At 43.7% G+C, this 13,042-nt stretch overlaps 2 protein-coding genes across 3 annotated transcripts; both read left to right on the plus strand.

Moving 5' to 3' along the window:
• Nucleotides 1-2,154: 2,154 nt before the first annotated feature.
• LOC117839691 (uncharacterized) lies at nt 2,155-7,076 on the plus strand. Its single transcript, XM_034720084.2, has 12 exons — nt 2,155-2,324; nt 2,594-2,688; nt 2,796-2,878; nt 3,359-3,434; nt 3,587-3,654; nt 4,037-4,124; nt 4,592-4,707; nt 4,821-4,904; nt 5,743-5,889; nt 6,194-6,302; nt 6,384-6,503; nt 6,696-7,076. The coding sequence occupies exons 2-12, from the start codon at nt 2,601-2,603 to the stop codon at nt 6,767-6,769; spliced, it is 1,053 nt and encodes a 350-aa protein (XP_034575975.1). The 5' UTR covers nt 2,155-2,324; nt 2,594-2,600; the 3' UTR covers nt 6,770-7,076.
• Nucleotides 7,077-7,208: 132 nt separating this feature from the next.
• On the plus strand, nt 7,209-9,817 carry LOC117836760 (uncharacterized). Of its 2 annotated transcripts, none has more exons than XM_034716249.2 (5): nt 7,209-8,220; nt 8,812-8,853; nt 8,973-9,060; nt 9,143-9,224; nt 9,333-9,817. In XM_034716249.2, exons 1-5 carry the CDS (start codon nt 8,106-8,108, stop codon nt 9,519-9,521), a joined length of 516 nt encoding a protein of 171 aa, XP_034572140.1. In that variant the 5' UTR covers nt 7,209-8,105; the 3' UTR covers nt 9,522-9,817. The 2 variants fall into 2 exon arrangements, with proteins under 2 accessions (XP_034572140.1, XP_034572139.1); XM_034716248.2 differs by having other exon boundaries at nt 7,964-8,220; nt 9,327-9,817.
• Nucleotides 9,818-13,042: the final 3,225 nt, after the last annotated feature.

A 13,042-nucleotide genomic window follows, 5' to 3' on the forward strand; every position in this document is an offset into this window, starting at 1 on the left:
CACTGGGAGGTTTGGACAATCCTACAATACGGGACTGCACACCGAGGCGTGTCAGACATGGAGACTACAGTGCAGGACGGCGTGATCTACATGGAGGACGAGAATTAGTCGAGGTTTAGGAAACTACTCGTAACACTTAGAGTAGGCCTCTCTAGTTGAATCCGACTAGTATTCTTGTAAACAACCGACCTGATCCTACCCTGGCAATATAAGATGAGGCAGGGACCCCTCCAAACAATATCAATCAATACAATCCAACCAACACACAGGACGTAGGGTATTACGCGACATAAGCAACCCGAACTTGTCTAAATCGTGTGTTCGAGTTCACCTTCGAGTTCCTGATGTTAACGAGCCCCACGCATAAAACACTACCTTGGGTACCCCTCGGTAGGTTGCCGGTTCTAAACACCGACACCGCTAGCTCCCAACCTTGGGGGCTAAGCGCCAATTAGTACTCGTAATATCTCCAACGACTCAGCTAGTTTCCAAGCTCAGGGGCTAAACATCAAATAACTACTCGACGTGGCTCCTACGGCTCACCTGGCACATAAGCTCGGGGGCTGGATGCCGCAAGACTAATCGGATGATGGCTTGCGTGAAACCAAGCTCGCTAAGACCCTTGGATCGAATATTTAATCATTCCAAGGCTCGGGTGCTGATAAACTGCACCCAACAGTTGATTTTTTCAAAATGAAGAAAGAAGATTCAAAATTTTATTTACCCTTAGCCTGATTTTTCGATTTAACCTAAGGTTCGGGGGCTACTCTATATGGAGTGCGACTTTCGCCGCCCTCCATATCAGCAAAGATGAAGATTACAAAATTAAGATGATCAAGGGCTTGAGTACATTATAGCCTCATGGTAGCTTTGAAGAACTTCGAAGATTCAGCCAGACAAAATACTCGAGAAGCAATAAACTACTCGATGAGGATCTGAAAAGTACTCAAAAACTGTTGTATTCGACTATGAAGCGCTCGAGGGCTTGTCGGGGATAGATCCCCAGTACCTGAAAGGAAGGAAAAAGACGAACTCCTACTAGGATTCCCCTTAATCCTACTAGGACTCGTACCCTCCTACTATGACTCCTACCTTGTAACTGATTAGTAATCCCGCCCCCGGAGAATATAAAGGAGGGTAGGGGTACCTAGATCGGCAGATAGAGAACCACTACAGAGGACCAAATCCCCAATACCAAACAACACCCAAGTGCAGGGTGCAATATACAATACCCCAAATATGACGTAGGGTATTACGCTACTCTGACGGTCCGAACCTGTATAAATCTGTATATTGTGTCCTCACTTTTACCTTCGAGTTTCAGGTCTGGCGATCCCCCACCAACCAATTTACTACCTCGGGATACCCCATGGTAGGTTACCACTCCCATCCTCATCGACGGGTTGCTCCTCCGTTCTGACCCCGGCATCGTCTCGCAGCATGCCACGATGCGGAGTGAGGCGGCGACGCCTAGCGCGCGGCCAAGAATCGTGTCATCTTGGCCCTCCTGGATCCGTCTCGCCACTGGTGCGCCGTGCTACCTACTCGCCTAGGCCATCAACGAGACAACGACTACGTCAGTGTAATGTAGTACAATACTCCTCCACAACGTCCTGGTGGTGATGGCCCCTCCTTGATGTAACGCAGACCTCCACATCCTCCGTCTGTCTCCTCCGGCGGGGGCGCGGTGCGGCACAAGAGAGCATGAGTCCACATGCGAATGGAGCGAGCGCTCCGACGATCTGGCCTACCTTGGCTGCGAAAAATAGCCGATACCTGGGGGCACCGCACAATGCATGTAAACAATGGTAGACGTTGGATCGGAACTAGACCTGAGCAAAATAGGGCTGGCCCGACCCGATGGCCCGACTTGATGCTCGTTTAGGGCCGAGCGTGACGCTGATTTTCGCGGGCTAAAAAATGGGCGGGCTTAAGCCCAGCTTGAATAATAAAATGAATTACATTTACATGAAAAAGGATGGGCGGCCCAGCCTGAGCCCAGCCCAAATTAGATCCTATTTTGTTGACCCGGTTAAGTTAATGAGCGGGGCTTGGGTGGGAATTTTGGCCCGAAAGAAATTACGGCTTTTTGCCGACCCGACCCGAGTTTTGGTCAGGTCTAATCGGAACTGGACATTGGATGGTGGGTACTGGGTAAGGTACAGCGTGACTTTACAGAAGCAAGTCCCTGAATCTCGCCCCCACTTTCACCTCTCCCCCTTCTCCGGCTCTCCCGGCCTTTCTCCTGGCGGGGCCCGTCGCCCCCAACGCCGCCCTTGGCCAGGCCTTCGTCGGGCCCTCCGCCGGCGACGAGCATCCACCAGGTACGCCGTTCCCTTCTCTTTCCCTTACCTTCCCTTCCCGCCGGGCGAAATCGAGTACATCAAACCCTAACGTAAGCTGTTTTGCATACGGATCTGGCCCAATTACACACATGTATTATAGCCACTGATTTCTTGTTTTGGCCAAAAAATTGTATGTATACCCACGTCATATACTGGATCTTCCCTGGTTGGAGATATTTTGTTAGAATTCGCGCAAGTGCCGGTTGTTGTGCTCTAGTCTTGACGAGGTCGGGTGTGTTCCATGGCAGCTGAAAGATGGCGAGGATACCGTCACTGAAGAGCCTCAATGCGTTTCCGCACGCGGAGGAGCACTTGTTGAAGAAGACTTACTCTGGCGCTATCGGTATGGACTATGGAGACCCTATTCTTTTGTGATTGTTGCAAGTGGATGCTGCGGTGTATGGTTTGGATATTTATCTTTAACTTGTGCCACCATTGATATCTTGGCAGTGACCATTCTTGGGCTAATTATAATGTTTACACTGTTCGTGCATGAGCTGCAGTTTTATCTTACCACCTACACCGTTCACCAGGTATGGTTGGTCACAGCTTCTGTGTTCATGGTTGACTGCTATCAAACTTTTCTGTAATAAACTCACGTAGTTCTCCCCTTCAAATAACTCTTTTTTTTCTCGGCACTGTGAATTCGCCTGTAGAAATAGAAGGTTATCCTGTTTTAGTTTATTTAGAAAAAAATGTAAACCAACTGGACAAAGTAAATAATGCCATTTCTCTGGCTAGTGGGAATTGAGTTGAAGCATCAAAGCACCAATCTGATCAGAGTGTTCTTGTGTTGACAAACATGTCTTTGAATGTGAAACATAAATTATCAATCAATTGCAGTACTGAACAACCCAGGTGTCTTCTGATTGTTGTAATAATATGGTAAATTGGTAATTGTCATCTATGAGATTCTAGTAAAGTCAGTTGCTGTGGTTCAATTTTATTTTCATTGAGTTGATCCTTACCAATATCTGTATCATGAATCCTTCACCAGTTGATGCTATCTGCAGATGTCTGTAGATCTGAAGCGAGGAGAAACTCTTCCAATCCATATAAATATGTCATTTCCTTCTTTGCCATGCGAAGGTCAGTATTGATTAAGTTCAGTAGTTCACTCATAATTAGTTTGTTGCCAATCTTTATTTGGGCATTATTGAACAAAGTGTTTCATGCCTTTTTTTTTTTGAAAGGAGGTTTCATGATTTTGATATATCTTTATCTGGCTCTTATTTGTTTAGTATTGAGTGTCGATGCAATTGACATGTCTGGGAAACATGAAGTTGATTTGCATACAAATATATGGAAGGTAACATCTCTGTTCAAAATTTCGCTCCTTCCTGTCTGCATTCTATTACGGTAGATGCATTTATCGTTACCATTGCTTATGAGTTGTGGTAAAGAAACATTAAATATGTGGGTACTGATAAGTACATATCATTAGCCAGAAGCTGGCAGACAATAGATTACGCTGGTTAGTTGTTTTTCATATTTAATTGTAGAACTGCAGAGACATGTACTTTTACCAGCTCTGATTTGTATCTTGCTGCAGCATAAACAATATTTTTCATATGTATTCCTATGTTTAGTATTTTCCCAGCAAACTTTGTATTATATTTTGTAAAAATGCTTTAGTTGCCTTGCTCTCATGTCTAATATTTTCTCTCTTCCTTTATATCTGCTTAATACAGCTTCGCTTGGATAGGTATGGCCATATCATTGGTACAGAGTACTTGTCTGACCTAGTTGAAAAGGAACATGGGGCTCATCATGATCATGGTATACTCTTCTTTCTCCCTACAAAGGGGGAAAAAAACTAATTTAGCATGGAATCATGACAATTGCTAGATGAAAGAATTTTATCTGCAGTATGTGTGTCTTACTCGATGTAGGAAGTATCTTCTGCAGTTGTAAATATGCTCAGTTAGCAGATGGTGGTTTTGGGTACCCTAGCTATTCAGACTTGAACCTGGTACCTACCTCCTTCATACATGAGAGCTGGAGCTCTTAGCTGTTTCCTTTTCAAAAAAAAAGAAGAAGAACGTGGTACTTTTTAAGTAACCTATAATTGAAAGAGAAGCACATTCTCTCAGTCTTGATTATCATGGGAGAATACTCATTTCGTCTAATCTGATAGAATACTGATGCTGGGCATTATTTAGTTTGAACATTTCGTCTGATTGACCAATATGCTTTGGTTAGAATAATTCTTCATAATTTGCTCATTCATTAAAAATTTAAAACAGATCATGGCCATGAGCATAACGATGAACAAAAGAAGCATGAGCACACCTTCAATGAAGATGCAGAGAAAATGGTTAAGAGTGTCAAACAAGCACTGGAAAATGGTGAAGGTTGTCGAGTAAGTTATTCATCTACAGGTTCCCATTTGTTTTACAGAATGGTATTTCAGGTTGTGATGATGAACTGCATTTTCTGGTGTTGCTAATGAAACTGCTTCCTCAATTTCCGCAGGTCTATGGGATGTTAGATGTGCAGAGGGTTGCTGGTAACTTCCATATCTCAGTGCATGGTTTAAACATTTTTGTCGCTGAAAAGGTCAGTAATCTAAAATTGTAGATACCTTGTGACGTTTCTACCCTTTATCCATTTTGGTTCTGAAGTATGCATACTTTCTTTAATTATAAGGTTCATAAGATAAAAGTCTAAGCTGCTAAAAAAAGCTCAATTGTGATGTGTGAAATACTTAAATAGGGAGCATTAGGTTTCCTTCATAAGGTATCATTTGGGTTCCTAACAGAACGTCTCTTCAAGTGGCTAACTACATGGTGTCAAACCCTGTCAATATTTAGTTTTCCTACTTCTTGGTGCTCAAAGCTTGACCAGCATCCATAGCTGGCAGATATTAGTATTGATTTCACTCTACTTCATAGTGATTTTGTGATCTTAGAAAAAGCACAGCTAAATAAAAACAAAAGGATAAATAGAGAAATAACAAGTGAGGCAGGAAACTACTGAAAACTGGCATTATACCAGAAGGGATAGTAGCTGAGTATTTATGCTAACCATCACATGGTATTGAACTAACCATTGTTTCTTCTGTGGCTCTTCTGTTGGCTCTCTGCTTTTACCAATCTTGCCACAAGTCATGAAGTATCTTTGTTCTTTAATTATTGGCCATGTGCTACTTTGCAGTAGCCATTTTTGCAAATTAGAATCGTTGTTTTTTCCCCACAAGTTTGGTTAACTTCTATGGATATGAGTAGTTTCCAATTAATGAAAGAAATCACTGTTTTTGTCGAGCAAACTTTTCTTTCTTGCCTTACCCATTAACAGAGGGCTGTTCTGCAATTTTGTACTTCCATTGCCTTTATTAGTACATTTTTTTCTACTGGGCTTTTAATATAATTTACTAATATTTGTAATTTTCATACAGATTTTTGAAGGGTCAAGCCATGTGAATGTTAGCCATGTTATTCACGATCTGTCCTTTGGCCCCAAGTATCCAGGAATTCATAATCCACTGGATGAAACCTCAAGGGTACTTCATGACACAAGTGGAACTTTCAAATACTATATAAAGGTGAGTTGCCATTCATGTAGCCTTTGTAATCAAGAATGTGCATGAAGCAGCTTCCAAGTGTCAACATTAGGGAATATAGCAAAGAATGCCTGAAAAAATTTCTTTAGTGCTGTTCATTCACATTTGCATTACAATGCAAGGTCATCACTGGGGGCCAAAGAAAAAGTGTCATTTCCCATTTCCAGCGAGCCTATCTCAATTGTCGAGTAAACCAGAAAATATGCAGAGTGAATATTAGCTAGTTCATTTTCTTCTATGATTTGGAATAGCTCGTGAGAAAGTGTGTTTGCCAACTGATATGCAGGTTGTTCCAACTGAGTATAGATATCTCTCAAAGAAAGTATTGCTAACAAATCAATTTTCTGTCACGGAGTATTTTCTTCCCATTCGCCCAACTGACAGGGCCTGGCCAGGTAACTGTTTGTTTCAACTTTCAAGCAAGGTGTGTGTGTTCATCTCTTTTAAAAGCTAAACTGTTTTTGTTTGCCCTGCAGCTGTTTACTTCCTTTATGATCTCTCGCCAATTACGGTCACCATCAAAGAGGAAAGACGGAACTTCCTTCATTTCCTAACTCGTCTATGTGCGGTTCTCGGTGGCACATTTGCCATGACAGGTTTAACCTTTGCGATGATTTTATGTTTTATCTTATGCGAGTCATGCATTGTTCCAGATTTGGATTCACTGATAATATTAGTTGCATGCAAGGTGGTACTAACAACACAACTCGGAAAAAGAAAACATCAATAGTTCATTGTTGCTACGATTCGTTGCTTGTTAAACACTCTTGCCAACTTTTGTTTTACAGGAATGCTTGACCGATGGATGTACCGGCTTATTGAGTCTGTCACCAACTCAAAGACCAGAAGCGTGCTGCGGTAGCTGTGAATTCCATTGTAGACGAAGGGAAACCGTGGTTACCTGTGGCTAGTCAAGTCAGTTATAGATCATCTTGTCCACGCTAACTGATCAAGCCATGTTGGTTTAGATGTTTCATTTGCTCCATGCATGGTTAACTCTTAATATGTTGTTAGTTTTTATCATCAATTGCGTGCTCAAGTGCACCGACTACAGTTTTGTCATATCTTAGAACTACCAACGACAACAAGCATGTGGTTTGTAATCATGTAGAAGAAAAGAAAAACATGGTTCCAGTATAATCCAAGTTTTTTGTTATTGCGAAAATCAATACGAACATCTTGTTTCAATGTGCCCTGTAATGGCGACGGCGTGCTTCATTTGTGGCACGAATTTCGCCACCTGTGACGCGAGCTGCATTTGCGCTTCCAGGAATAGCTTAATGAATTCCTCATAACTTGGGGATTGGGTCTTGTTTAGTTCCCAATTTGGGAGTGGTAAAATTGGTATTTTGTCATAAATGCGTAAATGTAGCATTTCGTTTGTATATGTCCAAATATTGACTAATTAGGCTCAAAAGATTCGTCTCGCAAAGTATAACAAAACTGTGCAATTAGTTTTTGATTTCGTCTACATTTAGTACTCCATGCATATATCGCAAGTTTGATGTGATGGGGAATCTTCTTTTTGCATAGTGCTAAAGTTGGGATTTTGGGGGAAACTAAACAGGTATTGTGATTTTTTAGGGGATCTTTTTTAGGTGAAAGGTACTTTTTTAGGGGATCTTTTTTAGGTGAAAGGTACTATGGTCTATGAGCTACTTCCAAGTCCATGTGCTTTGAAGAAGCATCAGAACTGCCTTCCTCGGAAATATTGTACTCGTGACAGGAGTACAGGGAGACTAGGATTTTGAGTGTCAGACAAGAAATTTTACTGTCGCATAATAATCTCTTGTTTCAAACTGCCATTCCTTCCCGCTCACTACTTGTTGCGTTCCGATGTCAAAAAGGCAACGAAAAAGAACAGACGAACGGAACGGATTTCTTCTTTACGAAGGATGAGAACAGGAGTAAACGTACATCAGACATAGCTTCAGTAACAAGTGCAAACGAAAGAGTTCTTTCGACTTTACTAGCAGTCGGTGTCTTTGCATCTGACGCCGTTTTCCATCCACCTCCACGGTTGCTTTCTGCTGCCAACCTCTGCGCTGCCACACCAACCTCAACTCGCATGATCGCATCTACCGGGCCAGACCGGCAGCCCCGTCCGCTTAAGTAGCTGACGGCAACACTTGCTCTCCTCTGTCCTCTCTCCCTCCCCCTTCCTTCTGGTCGAGCCGGAGAAGAGGCAGCGAGATCGAATGGCTGAGGAGGCCAAGAACGCGGACACGGCGGCGCCGGCGGAGGACCTCGCCGAGGAGAAGGCGGCGGTGCCGGCGCCGCCGGAGGAGTCCAAGGCCCTCGCCGTCGTCGAGAGTAAGACAGCACCTCGCTTGACGCAGATACACGAGCCTTGTACCCTTGTAGTCTTGTTGTTTTTGCTACTGTTTCCGCGAGTGCCTCACCAGTTTGCAGTGTTTATCTGTTGCTTTGCGCCGGCCTTGCAGCGTTTTTCATGGCGTAATCACATGTTTCTCCAGATTCCAGAAGCATGGTAGCATGTGCATGTCGCTTCCTTTTGCACTTTGCACAGTTGCACTTGCACCTCAGGGTAGCGCTTCACCCCAACGAACTTTTTCAGAAAGTTCTCTGGAACTGCAATGATTTTGCACGGTTGGTTTGTGCCGTAAAATTGTTGTAAAAAAGTCTGGTTTGAACTCTGAATCGTACACGCTCCCCGTAGTCCAAAGGAGACGAGAGACAAGTTTTGCCAGATTCAGACGACAACCACCACTACCAACAGTAAATTCTTCTGAATATTAGAATGAATGTTAGCACGACCTTTATCCATCAAGGCCAGCTTATTTAGTATAGAGATCAGATGAGAACATGCAGATTCAGCGGAGTGAATTATCAAGACGTGACTGTGCCTCCAAGTTCATCTCCTCTTAATTACTGTGTTGCCAGGTGACGAGAAGCCTGCAGCTGCTGGTGCGTCACAGGAAAGAGGTATGCATACTGCTCTGTGCTAGTCTGAATGAATCCAAGAACCAATAGGTCTTGAAATGGCCTCATGTATAGAGCATCGAAATTGAATGACATGCGCAACTTCTTCTCTGGTTCTTCAGACGCGTTTCTGACCCGTGTCGCCACCGAGCAGAGGACGTCGCTGATCAGGGCCTGGGAGGAGAGCGAGAAGGCCAAAGCCGAGAACAGGCAGAGTCCTCTTCCCCCCTTTTTTCGGACCACGCAGTTGCTTTTGCAGCCTCCATGAGCCTGAAACTTCTGTGTCGCGCAGGGCGGCCAGGAGGCTGGCGAACGTCACCTCCTGGGAGAACTCCAAGGTCGCGCAGATGGAGGCCGAGCTCAAGAAGATCCACGTGAGTCTCATGGAAAACCAACGGCGTGCGTGCGTTCGTGTTTCCAGTCACCGTCGGTCACAGCCGATGCGCCGGCGACGTGTTGACATGTTGTGCGTGCAGGAGCAGCTGGAGATGAAGAAGGCGGCGCAAGCGGAGAAGCTGAAGAACAGCGCGGTGGCGGTGCACAGGGCTGCCGAGGAGAAGCGCGCGGCGGCCGTGGCGCGGCGGGGTGAGGAGGTCATCCGCGCGGAGGAGGCGGCGGCCAGGTACCGCGCCAGGGGCCAGGCGCCCGCCAGGCTCTTCGGCCTGGGGTAGCACGTAGCAGGACCACGGCTCCGCCGGGTTGCTCACGAATCACGATTGCTTGCGGCGCGCGCGCCGCGTCCTGCAGCGTGTCCTGTATCCTCATGGGGTTTTTTGGCATCACGTTGCTGTACAAAACATTTCTAGTGTACATACTCCGTACAACATACCTTGATTCTGCTATTCCTTGATGGTGACGAGCCTGCAAAGCATCTATGCCGATGTGCCTATAAAGATGAAAATTTAAACATTATTTTTCAGATTACAAATGCAGATGCTCGTATATATATTTGATTATTAAGCATGTATTTGATTGGTGGGATAAAGTGAGATGAGATGAGGCTATGAATGCCCTATGAACACATAATTTATGCGAACATATCCTACCCTATAAACCTATAATTCCTATTAGGTCCCATTTGGATTCTTGGAATTGAATTCCATTCTAATAATCATAATAATCACGTAGCAGTAAGGCTTCTACCCAAATCAATTCAGCAGTAGCATTAGCCAATGATTTGTACTCAGCCTCTGTACTGGATCTTGAAACTGTAGGCTGTTTTCTTGCACTCCATGAGATTAGATTAGGTCCAAAGAAGACTGCAGAACCTCCCGTTGAACGGCGGTCATCAACACATCCTGTCCAATCGGCATTAGAAAATGCACTGACAAAGTTGGATGTGAAAATTTTATACTCAATCCCATGCTAACGGTAACTTTGACATATCTTAGTATCCTCTTTGCTGCACTCCAATGAGAAGTTGTTGGCGCGTGCAAGAATTGACATATCTTATTTATAGCAAAGGCTATGTCTGGTCGAGTAAGAGTCAAATATTATAAAGCTCTTACTGTACTTCGATATCGAGATGAATCTTCAGGAGACAAGAACTCTGTGTCTACCCTTGACATTTTCTCTACCGAAGAAAGAGGAGTTGGCGATTCTTTACATTGCAACATCCCAACACTTGTCAAGATATCTTTTGCATATTTTTCTTGACACAACTGTATACCATCTTGTGCGGCCTAACCTCAATGCCAAGGAAGTAGTTCAGGTTTCCAAGATCCTTAAGGGCGAATTCTTCTCTTAAGTCTGCAAGTAGTGCTATCACAGCCTTTGGCGATGAGCTAGTCACAATTATGTCATCATAAGCATAAAGATTGTAACATCGCCTCTAGAATAAATAAACAAAGAAGTATCTGATTTTGACGGCTTAAACCCAAGATCATATAGCTTAGAACTAAGCCAAGCATACCAGGAGCTTGTTTTAATCCATATAGCGCCTTATCCAATTTGCACACAAGATTAGGTTGTTTTGGATCCTCAAAGCCTGGTGGCTGCCTCATATACACCTCCGCTTCAAGAACACCATGTAGAAACGCATTTTGAACGTCTAGTTGTTGCAAGCACCATCCTCTAGACACAACTATAGATAAGACCAATCGAACAGTAGCAATTTTCATAACTGGACTAAAAATATCTTCATAATCAATCCCATACCTTTGTTTAAAACCTTTTGCCACTAGGCGAGCCTTGTATCTATTAATGCTCCCATCAGATTTCCTTTTCACCGTATAGACCCATTTACAATCAATGAGATTAACACCTTGCTTGGGAGGTACTAGCCACCATGTCTTATTCTTATGAAGTGCGACAATTTCTTCCTTCATTGCTTGAGTCCATCTCGAGTCAGCAAGTGCTTCTATTAAATTGTCAGGTTCTCCTATAGAGCAAAAACTAGTGTAGCGAATAGTACCATCAGTAAAAGATTTCGGCTTAAAAATCCCACTTTGTGACCTTATTTTTGCTCGTTGTATCGGCTGTTGTGTAGTCTCAGTCACAGACTAGCCGGCCACATCTAATCCTGGAGTGGAATCATTTCCCCTTGGCGCCGGCGCTGGTGCAGCTGTCCGAAATGCTAGCAGCCCCTCTTGCGCCAATCGCTGCACACCACATGGACCTAGCGACTGCTGGCCGGATTGCTGCAGCGCACTGACAGGAGGATCCTCCTCCGATTCCGTGCTTGCCACTGCCAGTAGATCAACCTCTGATTGCGTGTTGCTTTGGCCTCTAGTTGGAAACGAAAATTCACCCTGGACAGCACCTGGAGCTCCGGTTGAAATTCCCTGTGCTTCCTGCGCATCATTATCAACACTAGGGGAACACTCATGAGGGTTAGATAATATCAAATCATTGCTAGTTGCTTCCCCATGGCTAGTAGCTTGAAGATGAGAAGGAAGAAGGATTTCTTGTCGGAGTCTTGCTCCAGCATTGTCATGCAAGGCTTCAAAGGGAAACACTTCTTCGTCGAAGATAACATCTTGAGAGATATACACTCGTCCAGTAGAGATATCCAAGCATTTATATCCCTTGTGGAGAGAGCTATAGCCAAGGAAAACACACTTCATGGAACGAAAAGCAAGTTTTCTAGTATTGAATGGCCTAAGATTTGGCCAACAAGCACACCTAAAAACTCGAAGAGAAGAGTAATTGGGTTTTTCTTAGCAAAGGAGCTCAATCAGAGATTTGAAATTTGTAACCTTACTAGGCAATTAATAAGGTAGGTTGCAGTGAGGAATGCCTCATCTCAAAATTTCAGAGGCATGGAAGCTTTAGCAAGGAGGGCTGGTCCAACTTCTACTATATGATGATGTTTTCTCTCGGCTGATCCGTTTTGTTGATGAGCATGGGGGCAAGAGACACAATAGACAATACCGATCTTTTGGAAGAACAGATTTAACTTCTCATACTCTCTACCCCTATCTATTTGCACAGCTAGGATTTTTCTATCAAATTTTCTTTCAACAAGGTGTTGGAAATCATGGAACACATTGAACACGTCGAACTTATTTTTAAGGAGATATATCCATGTATGCCTACTATAGTCATCAATGAAGCTTACGTAGTAGGTGAACCTCCCAACAGATGTGCCGATCCCCAAACATTAGAGTGTATCAATTCAAGCGGAGCAGAAGAAGTATTTTCAAAGATAGAATAAGGGAGTTGATGACTTTTGGCTCTCTGACAAGGATCACACACAAACTCAATATTATTACTGCTAACAAAAGGTAAAATATGATCTTTAAGGATACGAGAGACTATAAAAAAAGCTGGATGCCCTAGGCGACTGTGCCATCGCTCTGTGGATGGCCTACTTGAAGCAAATGCTTCTTTATTCTGACTCCCTTCTTTTGAACATGACACCAACGGATAAAGACCCCCTTCACACCTCCCTTGATGAAGAATTCTCCTCGTTGCTCGATCCATGATAAGGAAAAAATTGGGATGAAATTCAAAAAGAACATTGTTATCTAGAGCTAAACGATGAACAGAAGCAAGACTTTTGTGTGCACTTGGGACATGAAGAATATTTTTCAAGTGAAGGTTGCGAATAGGGGTTTGCAAAATAGCATGACCGATATTATTAATCCTCATACCTTGGCCGTTTGCAGAGTAGACTTGATCTCGACCTCCATATTGGTCTTGGACGGTCATCTTCTCAAGATTCCTAGTGATATGATCTGAAGCCCCACTG

This window comes from Setaria viridis, chromosome 9, assembly GCF_005286985.2.
Source record: "Setaria viridis chromosome 9, Setaria_viridis_v4.0, whole genome shotgun sequence".
Taxonomy (NCBI): Eukaryota; Viridiplantae; Streptophyta; class Magnoliopsida; order Poales; family Poaceae; genus Setaria; species Setaria viridis.

Bases quoted from the DNA above. Each gene is read 5' to 3' on its own strand.
- LOC117839691 (XM_034720084.2), top strand. From the start codon at position 2,601: ATGGCGAGGATACCGTCACTGAAGAGCCTCAATGCGTTTCCGCACGCG. The intron at 2,689-2,795 runs GTATGGACTATG...ATATCTTGGCAG, and splicing joins GACTTACTCTGGCGCTATCG to TGACCATTCTTGGGCTAATT. The intron at 2,879-3,358 runs GTATGGTTGGTC...TGCTATCTGCAG, and splicing joins CCACCTACACCGTTCACCAG to ATGTCTGTAGATCTGAAGCG.
- LOC117836760 (XM_034716248.2), top strand. From the start codon at position 8,106: ATGGCTGAGGAGGCCAAGAACGCGGACACGGCGGCGCCGGCGGAGGAC. The intron at 8,854-8,972 runs GTATGCATACTG...CTGGTTCTTCAG, and splicing joins TGGTGCGTCACAGGAAAGAG to ACGCGTTTCTGACCCGTGTC. The intron at 9,061-9,142 runs GCAGAGTCCTCT...TGTGTCGCGCAG, and splicing joins AAGGCCAAAGCCGAGAACAG to GGCGGCCAGGAGGCTGGCGA.